The sequence below is a fragment of the Onychostoma macrolepis genome, chromosome 03 (assembly GCF_012432095.1).
Source record: "Onychostoma macrolepis isolate SWU-2019 chromosome 03, ASM1243209v1, whole genome shotgun sequence".
NCBI lineage: Eukaryota > Metazoa > Chordata > Actinopteri > Cypriniformes > Cyprinidae > Onychostoma > Onychostoma macrolepis.
The window spans coordinates 51,326,590-51,348,455 of record NC_081157.1 but is presented as its reverse complement, the minus strand read 5'-3'; the positions used below and the strand labels follow the sequence as shown (position 1 = coordinate 51,348,455).

Here is a 21,866-nt window from a genome sequence, read left to right as displayed (position 1 = left end):
CAATACTTATTAATGCATCTTTCTCTTTCTCCTCCTAGCCACATCAACAATAAAACCATTTGAGACCTATCTGCAGTTTCAATGTGCTTTTATTAAGTAAAATATTGTATGGTGACTGCATCTCTGACAGCTGTGCCAGCTGGGTGGTCAAGTGTGATTGGGTCAATTTCATCGGGGAGAAGCTGGTTTAGTGATGGTGCTTGCTCCTTTCTGATAGTGGCTATATTGTGCAGAATGGCACATGCAGCCACTATCTGTGATGCCCGCTCTGGTGACACCCTTAACCGCCGAAGGCAGTTGAAACGTGCCTTTAGGATGCCAAAGGTCATCTCAATCTTGACCCTGGTTTTACTGAGGGCCACATTGAACCTGTTTTGTGGCCTTGTCTGAGGGTCAGGATAGGGGGTTAGTAAAAATCTCTGGCATGCATAACCCCTGTCTCCTACCAACAGGCCATCAAAAAGCCCTGTCACAGAACAGAAAAGGGAAAATTGTATAAGTTTTGCTTTGTCAATTAAAAAGAACACTTTAAAGTGTTTTGTACTGTAACTTGCCTTCCTCAAAGCGCTGACACAACACAGACTCACGGAAAATTCGTGAGTCATGCACTGAGCCAGGCCATTTGGCATCCAAGCTTGTGATCATGCATTCATGATCACAAGTTATCTGAAGATGAAATGTACAGTAGATCATTGTCATATGTGTTAATGATTCATCTCACTGAAAATAAGTCATCTTGAATCTATAGTACACCTACCTGAACATTGAGGCTGTGAAAGGACTTTCTATTCACATAATCTGCCTCATGTTCTCCAAGAGCTGTGGAGATTGCAACATGTGTGCAGTCTATTGCTCCTATGACTCTAGGGAATCCTATCATAAGATTAATATATTTGTTAAAAGATTTAGAATAATATTAACATGTACTGTATTGTATAATTTAAGTGTTCTAAGTGAAATCTGCTTTCTGGGGAGAGAAAAAGTGAATGTATAAAAGTAAATCTGTTCATGTAGTGTCACCCTATCAATCTTACCGGCAATTTTATAAAAGCCCTCTTTTATGGACATGGTCGATAAATGTCCGGGGAACACTATGAAGCTATTCATGTACCCCTGCAGTGCGAGGACCACCTTGCGAATGGTTCGACAAACCGTGTTTTTCCCAAGGTTCTCTGCATCACCGACCGCATATAAGTACGTACCGCTTGCAAAAAAACGCAACGCAATGCATACCATTTGCGGTACAGTAAGAGCATGACTTCGACGTGTCACATTTGATATGTGCGGCTCAAGAAGTTCGCAAATATAAGAGATTCCTTCCGCGGAGAATCTGTATCTTTCATACAAGTAAGTATCAGGAAAATCTAGGGGATTTTGTCTGTCCCTAAAAACTCTTTCTCTACGAAGTGCTCGTCTAACAATTTGTGCGGAGATGTCCACAGGATTTGGTAGAAAAGGTGAAGCCATTGCAACAGACACTGGGATATGTGACGTCACCTATATGTTTCTTTGATCACAGCTGATTGGTCGAATTTCAGTCTGAGATCTCGAATCCAGAACATAACCTGCCCCGGAGCAGGTTAGCCGTGCAACATAAGATACCATGGCAACAAACAACGCTTAAAGCCGAGCTACCTTCATGGTACCTAAAACCCAGAGTTGGGGCAAACTAAACTGAAACTTACCTGGCTAGCCAGCTAATCCGGCTTCATGGTACAGGCCCCTGATCACACAGGATCACTGATCACACAGCATCACTGATCACACACACAATTTCAACCCTGGACATTCTCTCCCTCGAGGCCGAGTATTGTATGCATCATCGCTGCCCTACAGAGCCCCGTTAGTTTTCCTAGCCTAGCCTAGCCTAGCCTAGCCTTGCCTTGCCCTTGTCGGATTGTGCTTTCCCCTGCCTGGACTTTAGCTAACGTTTTGGATTACCTCTCCTGTCTCGCCCCTTTGGATTCTGTACACCGATCGTCGACCCACGCTTGTCTCTGTTTACTCTTTGTCTCGCCCCGGTTATACCTGTTTGCCACTGTTTGACCCTGCCTGTTGTGACCACGTCTCTTGCCTGTAAATAAAGTCTGCAAATGGATCCGCACGCCTCTCGCCTCGTCAGCCCGGTAACAGTTAGATTACATGTGGAAGCATCTGTTGTTTTCTCTTGTGTTTTGGAAATTATGTTCAGAAGATGTGTAATAGTGCCCCTTCCGTATAACAATGAAAACTTGGATTCTCAGAGCACAAGTATAGCTTAAATATATTTAGACGTTTTCTAAGTATAAGTCAAGTATACTTAAATGTCATTCTAAGTATATTTCTGAGAGGTACATGAAAAGTAGACTAAGGCCGTGTTCACACTTGGCGTCTTTTTTGAAGCTGCCAGCGTCTGTTTTACATTATAATCCTATGGAGTAAACCGTGTTTTCAAAAAGTCCTGGCGCTTTTAAGCCACCGCGTCTTTTCTGCAGCTCAGGCGTCTTTTCGAGTTGAAAAAAGTTTAACTTTTCTGAAAACGCCCACGTCAAGCGCCTTTTTGACAGCTGACCAATGACAAGCGAGTGGCGAGTTGTTTCCATAACAACAAAAACAACAAGAAAAAAGGAGAAGATAGCCGATAGACAGATCGTACTAGTTTCAGAGCACAAGGAACAGTATGAAACCATGCATCATCCAACCAGAGCTCCTGGACTAAATTGTTGGAGGAACCATACAGTTTCCTTCCCGTATAATGTCGCTCCCACAAAGCGCCGTTGTGAACCGACAACCTCCCCAACTTCAAAAGCTGACATTTCTGCAGCACACATCGCTAGCTACCGTTGCAGCTGTTGTTATAGCAACAAAAGACGCCCTCGACTGCTATTTGTAACCAAAACGCTGCCAGCTTTTTATTTAACTAAAAAAGCGCTCTTGTCGACTTTTTCTAGTCAAAAAAGACGCCAAGTGTGAACACGGCCTAAAAGTATACTTTCCAATTTTACTAATAGCACACTTGAATAAATGTATTTTTCATAAGGGTTGTGAGAGACTGATGTAGTGAATAGAGGTCAAGATGACAAGACTCCTTTCCACACAACACGTGGAAAGTTATGTTCTGATAAGATCAGGCATGTTGACAACAAAGGATGCCTTTTGTTTTAAGATAACAACACTACTTCTTGTGGAGAGGGGTTAAGATTAACATACAGTAACCCCCATGAGGGAACTGCCTTAAGCCTGTGTTATAATTTCAGCGTGCGTGAGTCCGCTAGGGTATGCATGATGTAAAAATCGTCATCAGAGGGTGTGCGCAGAGGCTCTGGTTGGACATCTGCGTACCTCTCAATTTTTGTCAGTAAGCTACAAAAGCACCAAACTACCCAAACCTGTACAATCTGTCGATAAAACAATATGAAGACAGCCAGATGTGCAATAACTCTGGGCAATTGTTTATTCACTTGTTTATTTACTGTTCAAGCCAATCTCCCGCTCATGTATGGAACACGTCCGGGAAACGGACCACCAGCGTACGCTTTCGGTAGTATAAATACAAGTAGTCCGCATCCATGCTGTTCATGTACGCATCCAGATTGTTCATGTGGAAAGTATAACACAGGCTTTAGTCTCCCTCAACTTATCATTTGTGGAAGGATAAGGATGTCAGCATTTCATGGATCAAAGACTGATCCAATCACCATGTGATCCTTCACTGATCACAGTTCTCCATTCTTAAGACCTAAGTGTGAACAATCACTCACTACCTCAGACTGACCAAACCGGTTTTACCTTGTGGAGAGGGTTGTTAACATTATCATACTGTAACCCCCACCCAGGAACTGATGTCGTTCTTCCTTACCCTTATCAAAGTGTAAATGGTCATGAATTCCCATCACAGTTTTGCCATGTGGCCAAAGCCACAAAAGAAAAAAAACTCATCTTCACATGCATCCACACAAAGTGGACACAAAATTGACTAAACCTTCCTCATATAAATTTACAGAACTTTATATACTTAATGAGTGCTGTGTGTAATGCAACCAGGTATGCAGCATTACCTATTAATGCACATACTGTATATATGAATGGAGGGGTCAATGCTCAGCATTACCCATTGGTGTTTGGTCTTCATACTTTCAGCACAATGTGTAGGTTAATCTGGAATTGGTTTGGAAAGTGAATAATGCATAGGAAAGACTTTAAAGACATTGTCGCAAATGTGCACTTTAAGCTATGCAAATAGATGTCATGCCAGAGAGAGGCCATACCATGGCCACCTCTGACAGCATCAGCCAATCCGAATGCTGGATCTGAAAGGTGCCAACTTGCAAATTCCACCTCAGGGAAGGAATAAAAGTTTTTCTCCAAGACAAAAAGGGGTGTTAAATTATGTAGGATTTCTGTTGTTCAAGCAGGCCACCATGTGAGACATTGAACATAGGCCTGGATAACTAAATTAAACTAATCATCAGAGTCACGTGATGACAGTACCCTGAGTGGTTTCCTGTCAGCATTTTCTGGTCCACTCAGAAGGGATGATAATGACTAACTTAATCAGGAAAAACAAAGCTCCTTTGTATCAAAGAACTGCAAGAGTCTTTCTTGCAACCCGTGGAGGAACCTCATGATCTAAGCAAAATATATGGATCCATACATTCAAACAGGAAAAGGACCATTAACCCTCTGGGGTCTGAGGGTGTTTTGGGGCCCCGGAGAAGTTTTGACATGCCCTGACATTTGTGCTTTTTTCAGTTGTTTATAAACATTTTAATGGCTAAATTCTAAAAACACTGTATTCAGCACAAACTGGGCTACAATAATATGTGAGCAGCTTGTACGTACGTGATTGTGTTTTTGAGAAAACAACGTTTATGCTAAGTAACTGAAATAAGACCATAAAACACATACAGAACATAATGAGCCATTGAGTCAGGTGTGTGACTGAAGGAATTGCTACAAGAAAGATTGTGAGGAAAAAAGAAATGTGTATACATATAACTATCACATAAAATAACTTGAGATTCACTTGCGAGTGCAGTTAAACAGTTTATTAGGAACAAACAAACAAATAAACAATAGAAGAGTCAAGACATTGTGGGTGCAATATCCAAAATAGTGGCAGGAAACTGGAACCCAGGAAAACAGGAGACAGCAGAAACAGTACATTATATTTATTATAATATATAGGCCTACATATTGTTACTATTCAAAATAAATAAAGCACCCCCCCCCACTCCCACACTAAATTAATAAATAAATTAGTGAGCATGTTGATAGGCTTATCAACTATATTATTACATTAGCAATCACCAATATTGCCCACGTGATTTTATAACATAGATGCGCACATGCTTTGCATGTATATCATACAATACAAAAACAACATTTTATAGCTGAGAAACTAAATTATTATTGCTAAGCTCATTATAACCATGTTTGAGCAGGTATTTGCAAACAGAGTAGGCTACTTCACAGTAAAGATTGGTCTAAACTTTCTTAGACATTACTTTTATATAATTGTTTATAGAACATATAACTATCCTCATGTCGTGCAACATTTAAATGCAATGAAAGGTTGCCTATCATATTTCAAAATGTTGCACTCGATTTCACACATTTTATTCTGGAGTTATAGTTTGGGAAAAGTTCAACTAGTAAATGCATTCAACTTTGTCACAACAACACATTATTGAATGCCAATAAGAAACATTACTTACTCGGTATAAAATATCTCCTCCTCCGCCGGCTCCAGCTGCGCTCGCATTCGGTTTGTGAGGTAAACAATGCTTTTTCCTCTCAGCGCGTCTTCTGGGGGTAAATACAAGGCTTTTTCCTCTCAGCACGTTTCTGAGGTAAATACAAGGCTTATTCCTCACAGCGTGTTCTTCCAAAACTGAAAAGTATCTGAGATGAACGCGTTGCTGCTTTGTTTACGGTGGTGTGGGCGTTTACATGCCGCATGGCTCACGCGGAGATTTGTAATAACAATAGCGCGAGCAGTGCGTGGGCGTGAACTAATTAGAGATAATGAGACCAGACGGAAAAAACTGGACATGTCCTTGGTTTCATACGGATTACTTTATCACAGAATATTTGTTTTCGGTTAGACTTACTTCATTTAACAGTAGACATGTCAATGTCTCTGTGTGAAGTATTTGCTGAGTTACAGTTCATTTTACTAACGTGTTTCAAAAAGCAGTTCGCGGAGAGAGTGAAGACTGAGAACGCACCCTGTTTGTTTTATTTATTCTTCAAAAGCACAAAGTTTAGTTGTTATTATGAGTGTATACAAATAAAAGTAGACCCCTTACAGATTCGAATGGTGTATTGCTCTTATCTGTACGATCAAAAATGGCAGAGTAATTCAAGCTCATTTCGGCCTTATCAGGAAAATCTGCCTCAAAACGCGTATACGCATTTGTCGACCCCAGAGGGTTAAAGTAACTGACTGCCCTCAGGCTGCAAAACCACGAGATCTGTAACATGACCGTCTGATGACTCCTGCTTGCTCCTCTCAATCTTCAACTTTTCTCTTGCAACAAAAGAAACACTAACTTACATAAATTATCTCTAAAGACAATCATGATCATTTGACAATAACATTAATATCTTAATCATGGACTATCAAAGTGTTTGATTTTCTGGCCCGAAAATTTTTAATTTCCTTTAGAAGTAATTAGGATGGTACAGATTAATTTGTTCTTGTGACTTTCATGACACAAGGAGGAATTAGTAACTTGTTATAAGGATCCAAATTCAATTCAAGATTGGTAATTTAATTTCAAAATTAATCCCAAATTTGAAAGTTTAATTTAATTTAATTAAATAATTTCAGTTCCTGCTTCCACATAGACTGATTAACATAATTATAACTGCTTTTATAATTTGATGAATTATAAATTGCTCTTATGAATTTTAATGACATTAGTAAATGCTAGGAACCTGCTATCCTTGGGAAACCAAAATTTGTAATTTAATTTCATAATTAATTATGAGTTTGAAAACTCTAATTCAATTTAATAATCAATTGCAGTTCCTGTTTCCAGATTACAACAATAGGTGCTGATTAATGAAATGTTAATTGCTCTGATAACTTGAATGACAAATATCTTTGGATTTTGATAATTGATTATCATTATTGCACTGAAAATTTTTATTTCATAAATTTTGGGTTTGGGCTTCCCTATTTCAATAATACATTACTGATCAATTTTAATCCTAATCATTTTATCAGTTTTAATGATAACATCATTAAACTGTAATCAGAAACCACAATTTCTAATTTGAAACTCTAAATTCATTTGCAATCAAGTTCTGGTCCTACCTGTTAGGCCTTGGCACAAGACCCAAGTCAAAGCTACACTCACAAAGAATTAGCCAAGATCACAGGCTCCTTAAGTCACACACTCATCGCCACCCTCAAATTGAGCGATAAGCACGCTGCACAGCTCCAGCAGGAGTTAACACGTGCACAAACAACGCATCCAGCAACTGGAACTGGAAGCTCAGGAACGACGGGAAAGGCCTGATTAGGGGAACAAGGCGCTGAGGTGGAGATCAACAAGCTAAAAGAAACCCTAGTAGCTAACGCCCAAGAAATGGAACAGGTCAAGGCAGACTACGCCGATCGTTCTAACAAGCTACAGTATCCAGAACAGCTACTGGCAAAGGCAAATGCTGACTTCAAGGATAAAAACGGCAGAATTAAAGCTCTTGAAACTCACCTGGATGAGTCAAGAAACGAGATCAGCCGCCTAACACATAATACGTTTTCAAGAGGAACTCAAGCACGCTTACGAACTGCGCGGTGAGCTGTCGAGGACACAACGCGCACCGACCTCACCCCTGCCGAACAGGACTGGGTCACCTGTTCCTGGACTGACACATGAGCAAAAGGGGGTGGTGTCGAAACATTCACCAGCTCCCTCTGAAGAACTTCACCTCACGGCGAAGCCAAAAGAACCTGCCGCAACCAGCCGCAGATCTTCGCATGGCTTGGACCTAAAAGACCTCGACAAGCTGGCCAGGAACATTGGCAAGTTCATCCCCAGCGTGCCAAATAGCCAAAATGTCCAAGCTTACCTCCAAGATATCGATTTCCATCTGGAAATGTGACCTAACGTTACGGACAAAGATAGACTCTATTTACTCCGAACGACATCCAGTCCTGAAGTTCGCTGATTCCTGGACAGGCAGCCTGCTCACACAAAGACTGATTACCAACTCCTCCAAGAAGCCCTCATTAAAGAGTTTTCCGATCCTGACTCCAAACAAGGCTTAGTGGCTGCCCTGGAGACAAGACAAGGACGTCACGAACCTCCTCAAGCCTACTACAGCCGACTCAGATGAGCATACTTCGGAACTCGCAACGAACCTGACATGGAAGACAATTTGAACTTCAAAACTCTCTTCCTGAAAAACCTCCATCCCAGAGTAAGTCACCATCTTGGCGTTCTCGCATGTCCACGAACAATGAATGCGCAGCTGTTGCGAGACTTGGCGCAGAAAGCCTACGGCAAACATAAGATGGCCTCAGAAAAGGGCTCCAATACCCCAGCAGTTCTTGACTTCAACACTCAAAGTCAAGGGCTGGATCTAGAGGGCATCGAACGCCAAGATACTGCCAAGCCGGCAGCCAGAGAGTGGAATGCACCCTCATCCAACAAAGAACGAGACTCCCACGCTGGTACCCGATCTAAACAGAGGTACGAACGCTGGGATGGACCACGTGGACGTCTACGCTCACCTGAATGGCACTGGGAGAAGTCATGGGACCAATCAAGGTCTCAGGAGTATCAATGGGAGAGATCGTGGAACCAGCCAAGCTCATTTGGAAACTCAGGAGGGAAAAGCTCCTGGGAATCCAACGGAAACTCCAAGGGAAAATGACAAACTCACCCTGGAGCAACCAGCCCAAGGAATCGGCGAAAGAATTCACAAAGGTTCCAAGCTGACCAAGCTCAAACTGAATCCACACAAGAACAAAAGTTGATGAAAATGATGATGAAAGAGTTCTTCCAACGAAAGAAGGAGGATCGGAAGTGGGAAAAGAAAGAGAAACCAGATTCAGCCTGACTAGCGGCCAGAAAAAGAAAGCAGCAACCAGCTGACCCAACCAGGCACAGAAGACAGCACTCCCTCACCTCACTCTCAGAGAACCGTAACTACCCTAACTTCAGGTGGACACGAAATCCCACCTGAAAGACTAGCAACAGAGTTAGACACTAACTCAACACCCAATGCTCCAGATCACAGCAGCGTCCAACAAACACCTGCTGACGAATCCCCTCAAGTTCCTGAAAGTGCTGTCTTGGTCATCTGCCACTCCTCCGATGAACGCCACATCAGTCCTGACATCCCAATAATTTCCTCCCAAACTCCAGTTCCTCAACTCCTAGGCGACCTCATTGAGAAAGGTATAGCAAGAAAGTTTTACCTCTCCATCATCATTGAACGACACATCAGAGTCGAGGCCCTTCTTGATACAGAAGCCGACATTACTCTAATGTCTGCCGAACTCCTCAAGGAAGTCCAAGAAGGAGCAAAGAGGACTAACAGAACCCTCAAACTCCAAAGGTGTGAACTGAACCTCCAAGCGTATTCCCACATGGGCCTATGACTAAAACATGTGGCTCCAGTCCACCTGACAGTGGGATCAATGGACCTCATTCATCCAATATACGTCCCCCCACTCAAAACATATCCACTCCTCATTGGAAAAGATCTGCTCAATCGCTTCGAACCCCTAATAGACTTCAAGCACCTAAAGATGTGGACACAGGTCACAGACAAGTCACAGACACCGCCCCCAATTCACAGAATGATGATGCAGTATCAGAACCAAGGCCTGAACCAAGCTCAAGCAGCAAGGACCAGGACCCTCTCCTCTGCTCACTGCAAGAGCCTGAATCAAACTCAGGCCCCCTTCGAATCATGACTGCAATAGATGTCCAAGGCACGTCAGTGTCAGATGCGATACTAGCCCTGTGGGCAGAGAACTCAGCCATTAGCCTGAAGCTATTCAGAATATTGAAGCAAAGACACCAAAGTCTACCACACGTTGCTAAACACAGCCGCTTCCCTCTCAGTCCCTGGTCGACAACCATGGCCACCTCCAAGATCATCTGCGCTCTAGACATACGATGGAACAGCAGACATCTGAGTCACTACTTCCTCGTAGTCCCCGACCTACCTCATGACATCTACATTGGAGCAGATATCATCGTCCGGCTCAATGCTTGCATTGATACCGTGAACGACATCATATGGCCTCCCCCGTCATGTCAACTGACAACTTCAGTCAACCTCAAGAACCTCCAGTCTGGTCAAACCATGCCAGACGCATGCTCTATGATCACTGAGCAAGAAGTCACGATACCTGCCTACAGCAAGAGTGTCAGCGTCCGCCTCAACATGCGACCTGGCCAGGCTCTCAACAGTAAGCTAGGCTTCTTCCAACCTTCCAGGACCTGCCTAAAACTCGGACTGACCCTGGAAGCCACACCTCTCATTGAAGTGTCATCCCGTGCTGTGTATGTGTTGTTCAACAACTGTACGGCCCAAGACATCCACGTTCCCAAAGCCAGTCACCTGGGATGGCTCATCAACCAGGCGTTCCACGACTTTGAACTGATGGTACCTGTCATAGGCCCCATACCAGCCCAGCTGATGTCAGACGACTACAACGGCATCATAACATTCACAAAACCTCATGAAATCATTGCCGTCACTTCCATTCTGCCGGTGTCCAAAGAAAGCGCTGTCTACACTGTCTCAACACAGCCTGCGACAGAATCACCTACACAGGTGACCATCGGGGCCCAAAGCCCCTCAAATAACTCAGCTGCAGAAGAACCCTACGCTGGGTTCAACGCACAAATTCAGCAGATCCTGAGTGAGGCGGATGCCCTCCAAAATGAAGTGGATCACCAAGGACTCAAAGAGGTTCTGCACAAGTACAAGGACTCCTTCGGAAAGGATTCCCTGGATTGCGGACTGACCAACATCCACATCCCGACAAACCCAAATGCGCTGCCCACATTTGTGCGGCAGTATAAAATTCCAATAGCGTCATATGAGCCAGTGCAAGAAATTGTTGACTCCATGCTGGAAAAGGGGGTCATCCGGCCCTGTAACAGCACATACTCTGCCCCGATATGGCAAGTCCTAAAGCCCAACGGCAAATGGCGGCCCACCATCGACTATCGCAAGTTGAACCTGCAAGTACCCTTGTCACGATGGCCTATGACCCAATTGGACCAAGAAATCCCAAAAATCAAAGGCTCGACGATCCTTTCCACACTGGACGTCGCCTCCGGGTCCTGGACAATCCCTGTCCACCCAGATGACCAACATAAGCTGGCATTCACTTTTGACAATCGACAGTACACATTCACACGGTGCCCCTTTGTCTATGCCAACTCACCAGCAGAATTCAACATCTTCCTGAATAAAGCATGCCCTGACGCCAGAGCCAGAGGCAACGTGGACGATGTTTTAATGAAAAGCTCAAGTGTGGAAGACCGCTTCAAAGAAATCGATCACGTCCTAAACCAGCTGACAACAGCAGGAGCTAAGATTGCCCTTCACAAAGGACAGTGGTGCAAAACCACTAACATATCGGAACTGCGAAGCTTTCTGGGAGTGTGCAATTACTCACGTCAGTTCATCGAGAACTACGCTGACATCGCACGACCACTAACTTCCCTCCTGAGAAAGGATGAACCCTTCGTTTGGACAGAAGCCCAGGACACAGCTATGAGCCAGCTCAAACAGCGCCTTTGCTCTGCTCCATGCCCGGCTTACCCAGACCCAGGAAAATAATTCTATCTGGACAATGGTTTCTCCAGTCATTGCCTCAGCGCAGGCCTATACGAGCTCCATGACAAAGACAAGCGAGTGGTCGCTTATGCCAGCAAAACGCTGCTTCTCCCAGAATATAAATATTCAAACTGCGAAAAAGCTTTTCTTTGCACTGTGTGGGCTATCCAGCGTTTCTCTAATTACATCGGTGCACAGAAAGTCATCATCGAGACTTGTCACCAACTAGTCACCTATCTGAACAGTCAATGAAGCAGAAATGGAGTTGTGACCAACGCACGCATAGCTACCTGGCTAATGACACTCCAAGGACGGGACGTTGAGGCAAGATATGCCCAAAACTACAAATCCTCACTTGGAAACGGGCTAGCGGCCTGCCAAAACTGCTCAACGGATACGTTGTACACCTCAGCGGAATCTAAAGAACCGCTACAACCACAACTGACGAATCACAGGTACTTGAGGAGAATGTGTGAAGGATGCCCACAGCATATGTCGATGGCTGCTCCTACAATCACAAGGGCATTCTAAAAGCTGGTGCGGGAGTGGTCTGGCTCAACAACGACCCTTGCCCACCGCAACAATTCAACAGGCCCTCACTCGCCATGATGCGCAGAAATAGCGGCCATCCTCATCACGCTACAAATGGCTGCATCCCACCACATCAAAGAACTCCTCATCTGTACCGACTTGAACTACGACTGTCTCAGCCTTACCTGCCATTTAGCTGGATGGAAACAGAATGGATTCAAGACAGTTAACAACAAGCCTGTCAAGCACCAGGAACTCTTCCAAGCAGGTGATGCCATTGTCACCAACCACGACACAATCGTTTACTGGAAAAAGGTTCAAGGTAATTCACGTCAACAAGACAAGATAAAGACTTCAATGACCAAACCGATGCCCTCGCCAAAGCAGGTGCATTACACGGGGAGCTCTGGACATTTCAAGCCCTCCCACCCAACCCATCAGTGGCAGCCATAACCCGCCGCCAACACGCCACTGGCGCGCATACCCCCGCCTCCTCCCACATTGCCCTATCACCTCAGTTCGCTGCCGACCTGTCACTGCAAACTATGGCAGCTCACATTTCCGACCCTTTCACTCATCCTATTGCAACCTCTGACCTTGCCACTTCTCCGAGCTCTGCACGCTCCACTCTATCAAGCACATGCTGCATCTAAGGGACGGCGTTCTCACATATGTCCCTGAGCGCCTTACTGCGCCAAAGCTCGTAGTCCCTCAGGGCCAAAGGGGGATTATGCTGACACACGCCCACGATGCACCATGCGCGGGACACCATGGTGTCAAGGCCACTTATGAGACACTCAAGCAAGTAGCATACTGGCCTGGCATGCATCAAGATGTATAATATGTAAAAGGATGCCTGGCGTGTTGCCAGTTCCAACCGGCAAACCCAAACCACCGAGCCCCACTGCAAAGGAAAGGAATGGTCCTCCCCTGGTCGGACCTCCAAATAGACTGGGTAAGACCCCTGCCACGGTCAGCACGGGGTAACAAATACTTCCTCACCGTGGTTTACAAATTCACAAAGTGGATAGAGTGCCTCCCAACTCCCAATGATACAGCAGAAACAACAGCCTGCCTGTTAATGAACCACATCTTTTCAAGATTTGGACTGCCTTTAAGGGTCAACTCTGACCACAGAACCCACTTCATCGCCGAAATCATGCAAGAAGTGTGGAAACTCCTCGGTATGCAGGCCAAGCTCCATATAAGCCATCACCCAATTTCCTCAGGTCAAGTTGAACGGGCCAATAGAACAGTGTAACCATTCATGTTGAAGAAGTTTGTATGTACCAATCAAAAGGATTGGGATATTAATCTTCCTTTGGTACTGATGGCCGCTCGAGCCACCCCCTCATCAGTCTATCGGAGTACCCCCGTTCACAATGATGACAGGGAGAAGTATGACGCTACCGCTACATCTGCTGTACCAACCGGGTGACCTGAATCTCGTCACCACCTATACCACTCACCAGTACCTGGAAAAGTTGCATCAGCACCTGAGAACGACTTTCGCCTTCGCGCAACTTCAAAGAAGTGTGGAAGTTCGTAAAGCCTACTAAGACCAAAAGGCCTCTCACCATGAGCTCAATGTCGGAGACAAAGTGTGGTACTACAGCTTCGCCCGACCAAGGCAGAATGCTCCTTATCGCCTGTCAAAGAAGTTCCTACCTCACTGGACAGGACCCCATGAGATAACAGACAAGCTCTCACCTGTCGCCTACCGAATCAAAATCAGACAAGGGCGCAGCGAGCCGGTCCTTCGATGGGTCCATCGAAACCAGATATAGAGGCACCAGGGCTCCAACCGACAGGAAAAGGGGGAAGTTCAAACCCACTGACACAGACCAACAATCATATGCTCTAAACCACACTAACATAATTTCTGTCGTTCTAGGAAAACATATAGCGGCCTTGCTTAAACACAACACTTACACTCTCTCCTCAGCTGCACTGCTAGGGCCACCCTCTAGTAGAGAAGAGTTACTCCACACATGTGACACTCGTTTGCTGCCTCACCTCATTTGGTGTCCTTGTGTAGCTTTGTGTTTTTCTTTGTGTCTCTCTTGGTGTTTTTCCTTTTCCTCTCTCACTATAATTCCCTTTCCACTCTAGTCCCCTCATCAAGGAACTCCCTTAGCCAATCCTTAAATCCAGGTCCCGAAATTGAGATTGACTCCCTTCACTAAAATTGTCATAAATCCTTGCGAAACACGTTGTCAACTAAATCGAGGCGACCCGCCAAGTCATGATCTTCGCAGCTAATTGTGCCTTCTGTCTGTTCTGTTACCAGGAAGATGCTCAGACTCGCCGCCTTGTTGCTCTGCATGATCGGGGTTACGCCCCAGCCAGAAGTTGCATCGCTGGTACCAGCACCAGGGATAGTACTCCGTGAACAACCGGGGTTATTAACAACGAACTGCAAAACCTACAACCAAAAGGTATATGTTCGACTTGATCCCTGCGATGTTGTCAGAGCTCACTACACCCTCTCAGCCGCTCAAACCACATGGGCTGGAGCCCATTGAACCACATGCTGTGCCAATTGCAGAAAGTGACTGTAACCCAAGCTGAATTAAGCGGGTGCAACCGGCGTCCCAAACAATTTCTGGGCTCCCTGCTGGGGCTGCTGTGGCTGTAGGAACTCTGTTTAACATTGGCATGAACACCGCTAATGCTGTAAATCTGGCCACCGTTAGGCAGCATGTTGGCGAAATCAAGGCTAAAATGCCGGGGATACGACAACAGCTCTTAGTCCAGAACCACACCCTAGAGACCTTCGGGAAGTCTCTGAACGGCACCATCACAATTATAAATACCCATAGCACCCTTCTAAACCAAACTATACAACCCATTAATAAACTATTTTCGGTCGTGCAAAACGATTTAGCCCAGACACAACTCCTAACTACCCTCATGACCGACATGCTACAGGAAGTAAGCTCCTCGATCGATAACCTAGCCATGGGTAGGATTCCACACTACTTGATACGTCTTAGCCTTGTCCAAAACATCCTAACTTCGGCCACCGCGGGTCCTGCTAGTCCCATCCAAACCCATTTCGCCTTTTCCCTGGGTAGCGCTATTCCCTTGTACATAGACCCGGAAGCAGGTGACTTGGCCTTTCTCCTCAGTTTGCCCATTATCGACTCTAATAACATTTACCGGCTCAAGGACGTTGTGAATGTGGGATTTTGGCAAGGGAACACCTACGTCAAAATCCACACTCCTGAAGTCGTTGCATATTACGATAACAACGAGCAGTTGTATCTGGCCCCAAACCTAAAAATGTGTCGCTCACTAAGGACATTCATTACACATTTTAGGTTTGAGAAATAACTACTAGATATCTCTGATAACAACGAGCAGTTGTATCTGGCCCCAAACCTGAAAATGTGCGCTCACTAAGGACATTCATTACCTCTGCCCGAGTAAACCCTTCGTCCGCGATAATACCGAGGGCATCTGCGGCCTCGAATCCATTCGACCCGACACTAGCTGCCCTGCCGAAGCAACACCGCACTCTCAAGTTGAGGTAACAAGCCGAAATCATCAGAAACCGATGGCTAGTCAACACCCCAGCGTGAACAGCTTACCCTCACATACGACCAACACGATACAGCCACACACATTATCCTGCCCAACCAAACTCTATGGATCACTGTCCCTAAGGGCTTGATCCTCCATATTGACGAGTTTGCATTGTATCACCTTACCGATGACAAGTATCAGGCTGAAAGCGAAATCTCACCCTTCTTCAAACAGCACTCCTTCGTCCTCGATCCAGAATTGAAAGAAAGGATCAAGGAAGAAGGAACACAACTCCTTGATTTGACTCCTGTTGATACAGCTTTAGAAGCTATTGCTCGTCTTCTGCCCGCTGGCGCGCCAATAATTCGGTCTTGGTCTGCCGCTGACATAGCGCTTTGCATCTCTACTATTGTAGGATATGTTGTGACTTTGACACTGGCCTTCCTGCTACACAAGCGAGTGAACGTCGTTCAAGAGTCTTTCAACAAATGCACGTCAGGCGTCCCGCGCATTTTCCGACGTGATAAAATTGACCAAGAACCCGAACCTGAGAACTCAACCAACCTGATCGAGATCACGCCTATATCGCCTCGTAACATGACCGTCTGATGACTCCTGCGTGGTCCTCTCAATCTTCAACTTTTCTCTTGCAACAAAAGAAACACTAACTTACATAAATGATCTCTAAAGACAATTATTTATTTCCATTGCCATTAGAGCAAGTGTGTCAGCAAATAACATGTTTGATGTCTTACATATATGCTTGGTGTTTTATGTTATGCGTGGTGTGCTTTATTTCGATCTTTACCTTATAACTTTATTTTGAATAGATTGCCATGTGTAGTATCATGTTAAAGCATATTTCAAATGCAGGAAGTTGAAATTAATTTTATGTCGATTTTCAGCCTCATATGAATGACGAATACTTTTATAAGAAGTTATTAGGAATATTCCTCACATTATGGATGAAGCATTATGTTCATCTATGCATGAAGAATAACCGTGCGGGGCGTGGCTTCGCCCTGTAGAGACAATCTGATTGGAAGAAGCCTCTAGTGGGTGGACAGAATCCAGCCCGTTAAAACGCCGTGACACAAAGCTCATTTGCTGCTGGAAAAACTTGGCTGCTAAAACTTTGGTCTCACCTCACTGATCGCGCTGTGAAGCGCCTACAGACTTAACATCAGGCTGGTCATCCAAGACTTCAACACACTGTCAACTTGTGACCAACTAAACTTACAAAGCCTGAAGCAGCGTAAGAACTTCAAAGCTTTAGAGCCGGTCCCTCCAGCCGATATGAGGTTGGGGTTTTACAGCCGCTTACTTCATTGTGCCCAAGTTTTCCTGGGTTCCAGTTTCCTGCCACTGTTTTGGATATTGCACCCACGATGTCTTGACTCTTCTGTTGTTTATTTGTTTGTTTGTTTGTTTCTAATAAACTGTTTAACTGCACTCGCAAGTGAATCTCAAGTTATTTTATTTGATTGTTATATGTATACACATTTCTTTTTCCTCACATTCTTTCATGTAGCAATTCCTCTCAGTCACACACCTGACTCAATGGCTCATTATGGAGCTCATTATGCGGGCCTTTGTCTTGTCACTGCATTATCCAGGATAGTTCACGCCCTCTCGCATAGAGCCTTTCCACTCAAAAAGTGACTTAGAAAATTTAACCCTCTGGGGTCGACAAACGCGTATACGCGTTTTGAGGCAGATTTTCCTGATAAGGCTGAAATGAGCTTGAATTACTCTGCCATTTTGATCGTACAGATAAAAGCAATACACCATTCGAATCTGTAAGGGGTCTACTTTTGTTGTATACACTCATAATAACAACTAAACTTTGTGCTTCTGAAGAATAAAGAAAACAAACAGGGTGCGCTCCTTGTCTTCTCCGTCTCCATGAACTGTTTTTAGAAAGCAGCGTCACTAAAATGAACTGTAACTCAGCAAATACTTCACACAGAGACATGAGAAATATATCTATAGTAAGCTTGAAGTGTCTACTTTGAAAGTGTTTTCTTTTCGAAAACAAACATTCTGTGATGAAGTAATCCGTATGAAACCAACACGATGTTCAATCTTTCCCGTCTGACTCATTATCTCTAATGTGACCCGCCCTCGCGTGGCTCGCGCTGTTCATATGTAAATAACCCGGCGTGGTAAGTCTTGCGCTGCAAACGCCCAACACAAACAAAGAGGAGGTCCTCATCGCGGCTTCTGTTCGTTTCTGGAAGACGCACTGAGGAAAAGCAGGATTTCCCTCGAAAGAAGAACACGATTTCATCCAGCAGAGGAGATGAGTAAGTAATGTTTCTTTTTTACATTAGTTACCGTTTTATTGTGACATAAACTTGAATGGATTTACTAACAGTTAGCTGGGTTTCCCCCAAACGACAACATGATGAATGCTACGCGTCTAAGAATGTTTAGACCATGTTTATTATTAATACTCTGTTCACAAATAGATTTTAATAGCGTGCTAAACAATAATAATTAGTTTCTCAGATATAAAATATCATTTTTTATAGTACAAAGTACATCCTTTTATTGTACAAAGCTTGCTTGAGTCTGTGACTAGTACATAATCATATCATAGACTACTATAAAATCATACATACTAGACTATATGACTACAAAATCATAGCTGGGTTTTCCCTGACTACAATGTTTGAAATCGTGTAAAACATTTTGAATATGATAGGCAGTTCATTGTATTTAAATTTCTTACAGCGCGATGATGTTTTCATGCTCTATATAAAACAATAAAAGTAATATGAGTGTACACTGTAACATGATGAATGCTACGAGTCTAAGTATGTTTAGTAATAGCCTACTCTGTTCAGAAATAGATTTTAATAACGTGCTAAACAATAATAATTAGTTTCTCAGATATAAGATTTCTTTCTCTCTTTTATGATAGTGATATATATGATATTTATGATATATATACAGATGTTCCTAATATTAACATGCTCACAAATGTTTTTTTGTTTGTATTTTATTGAATCAGATACCAGCACCAGATGAATCCTGATGTCTCTTCAAACTGTTTTCCTCTGAGAGCGCTGCACCAACATCAGATGTTCAACTACACTGATATTCTATGTCAAAACAAGCTCCTTCTCTACTGATTATGTTTTTTTCTTCTTGAATCCATGGAAAGAAGTAGAAACACTTAAATAAAACACGTAAATATCAGGTATGATTTACTTGTTTCACTTGTTGAACAGAATCTGTTGCAGGAATGACTCAAAGTCTGTTCACATCTCTGTGGTTAGATCAGTGTGCACAATAATGTGTCTTTGACCTTCATTATGTATGTTTTGATTATACTGTGTTGTAAATAAAATACAAATAATTTAAAAAACCCTTTTTTTTCAATCTCTTCACATTCTGTCTTACCTGCCTCAAAGTCACAGTCACACTGATGGGCCATTAGGGGCCCATAGGGGAGGGCCCTTTGTCTCTCAGGTGAAAATCACTTAATATTCATGGCCATTGCCACTCCCTCGCATATAGACCCTCGATGACAAAACATGTCTTGAAAATTTTAAATCAATATATTGTTTTCTGTGAATGAGTAAGCAGAATGATTTTCACATAATTTTGAAGTAAATATTCTAGCCTACAAGACTGATTACTCAAAAGTCTTGGTCAGGACTATTTAGTATGGGTTTTAAGGCCTTATTTCAGCTAAAAAAAATTTCCCAAAACTTACAAACCACGCATAATATTTTCTTTCTAAAAAATGCAAACATGTACATCCATCTTGGTCACATATTATTGTAGCACAGTTTGTGCTGAATACAAAAAAAATTACATGTTGGTCAATAGTATGTTTTAAGTAGCTGAAATAAGCACAAATATCAGGGCATGTCAAAACATCTCAAGGGCCCCAAAATGACCTCGGACCCCAGAGGGTTAAATCAATATATTGTTTTCTCTGAATGAGTGAGTTAGATTATTTTCAGATCATTCTGAAGCAAATATTCTAGGCTACAAGATCCAGGTCTCAAAAGTCTTGTGAACAAATGTTCTGTATGTGTTTTATGGCCTTATTTCAGAATTTTAGTTTTTTTCTAACCACGCATAAACATTGTTTCTCAAAAACACAATCATGTACGTACAAGCTGCACACATATTATTGTAGCCCAGTTTGTGCTGAATACAGTGTTTTTAGACTTTAGCCATTAAAATGTTTATAAGCAACTGAAAAAAGCACAAATGTCAGGGCATGTCAAAACTTCTCCAGGGCCCCAAAACACCCTCAGACCCCAGAGGGTTAAACTTCCTTCAAATTGCTTTTACCTTGCCGGAACGTGTGTATGTGTATGTGTTTTGTTAGTATTGTATCAGAATAGCAAATAAACTCTTGTTTTATTTATAAAGAGTGGGCTGGTGCTATGTTTTTCAAGTTTGAAACTATTTGCCAAAGATCGTGTTACCTGTTGCTCAAAATTTCCCAACGAATTCTGTATTATCGTGGCCACGAAATAAACAGAATTGCTAAAATATACTGGTTTAATGCTAGCTGGACGAGTCATTAAGAAAGTATAAATTATATGTTTTGATTAATACCAATTAATCAGATCTAGCGAATCTCTAAGATTCGATTTCCTAAACCTAAAATTCAAAATAAAAGCTTAAATGAAGAGCTAATCAAATTTATTACATATAAATAAAAGTTCATTATTACAATTATTACAATTATGCTGTGTGCTAAGATGTTGTTGCTAAGTTAGCGTGCTAAGTGGTGTGGTCAACCTGTTGCTAATACCGTGTAATATGTAAGATAACGTCCATACTCAGTGCCATCCAACTCAGTCACTTCCATTTATCAATCTTTTCACTTTATCCGTTCATTGTATCTATTTAGTAGTTGTTACTCTTGTCTATCCCTTTGTTAATAAAATCCTTTTTTATACTTGTGTCTTTCTTGTGTTGATAATACAGATTGGTCAGACTCTAACTTCCTATTGTTTAATTTTAATTATTATTTATTCAACAATCTTCCATGATTGTTCTTTGTCAAGGTGCAAATTGGAGTGTGTGTGAAAACAGGTGAAATGTGTTAAAAGTTTTGGGACTTTATGTCTTAAGAGACCCATTTAGCCTTTTGACATTTGCATATAATTCACAGCCTGGCCCCACATTCTACCGTTAGATGGGTGCTAATTGCCAAGGGTTGTCCCCCACACTGTCAAAAAGATGCTAAACAGATTGACTATCTTGTCTCTCCATCGGAGAACTAAATAACCCTCGGTACCAGGCCTGTGGACTACCCCCACGATTACAAGATACATAACACACACATAGAGGCATTTTCTTTATTTAGACCATAATTAATCAGTTACAAATGTATCTGGTTGTAACGCCAAACCAGCAGAGGGAGCCCTCACCCGAATACTGAACTTGGCCCGCTCCCTCTACTGTCACTTCCTGTTTGACCCATATATAAGCTGAGACCTGTTCACATGCTAGTTGCGAAGTATTGCCAGTTAATCTGCCTTACCAAGCGTTATTCCGACTATTATTCCTGATTGCCTTCCCGTTTATTGATCCTGCCTGATATCCTGACTCACGGTAATTGTACTCTGCCCCTTTGTTCTGACGCCTGATCCGACTGATGTTTGTGTTTGGAACCTTTGCCTGCCTCGTCACCACTCTCTCTGATTTTGCCCCTGTATATGAAGAATGATCTGCTTGCTTCTCTGGTTTGACCCTTTGCCTGTGTTACCGACTTCTGTTTAAAGCCTTGACCTCTAATAAACTTCCGCTCATGGATCCTAATCAAGCTCCAGCGTCTCTGTTACAGAATACTTCGCCTCCTATGGATCCAGCAGAAGTGTCTAAACTACAAACAGCATTATCTTACCAAACGGAAATGCTTCAAGGATATCAGGAACAACTCACCCAACTGCGGGCCGTCAATGAACACCTCACGCACTACATTCGGTCTCTCCCTCAGCCCACCTCGCAAGCCGTAAGTTTTGCACTCCTTG

The 21,866-nt window shown here is 43.2% G+C and overlaps 2 protein-coding genes across 4 annotated transcripts in view; one reads left to right on the top strand and one right to left on the bottom strand.

Moving 5' to 3' along the window:
- Positions 1 to 21,866, top strand: part of LOC131536168 (butyrophilin subfamily 1 member A1-like) — a 293,670-nt gene that overhangs the window by 172,696 nt on the left and 99,108 nt on the right. The window lies entirely within an intron of this gene.
- On the bottom strand, positions 93 to 1,551 carry LOC131536900 (putative nuclease HARBI1). Its single transcript, XM_058770074.1, has 4 exons — positions 1,035 to 1,551; positions 758 to 873; positions 555 to 666; positions 93 to 466 (listed from the first exon to the last, which is right to left on the bottom strand). Exons 1-4 carry the CDS (start codon positions 1,465 to 1,467, stop codon positions 93 to 95), a joined length of 1,035 nt encoding a protein of 344 aa, XP_058626057.1. The 5' UTR covers positions 1,468 to 1,551.

Coding starts and splice junctions, on each gene's coding strand:
- LOC131536900 (XM_058770074.1), bottom strand. CDS start 1,467: ATGGCTTCACCTTTTCTACCAAATCCTGTGGACATCTCCGCACAAATT. Junction 874..1,034: donor GGGCTTTTATAAAATTGCCG/GTAAGATTGATA, acceptor ATCTTATGATAG/GATTCCCTAGAGTCATAGGA. Junction 467..554: donor GTGTCAGCGCTTTGAGGAAG/GCAAGTTACAGT, acceptor GTTCTGTGACAG/GGCTTTTTGATGGCCTGTTG.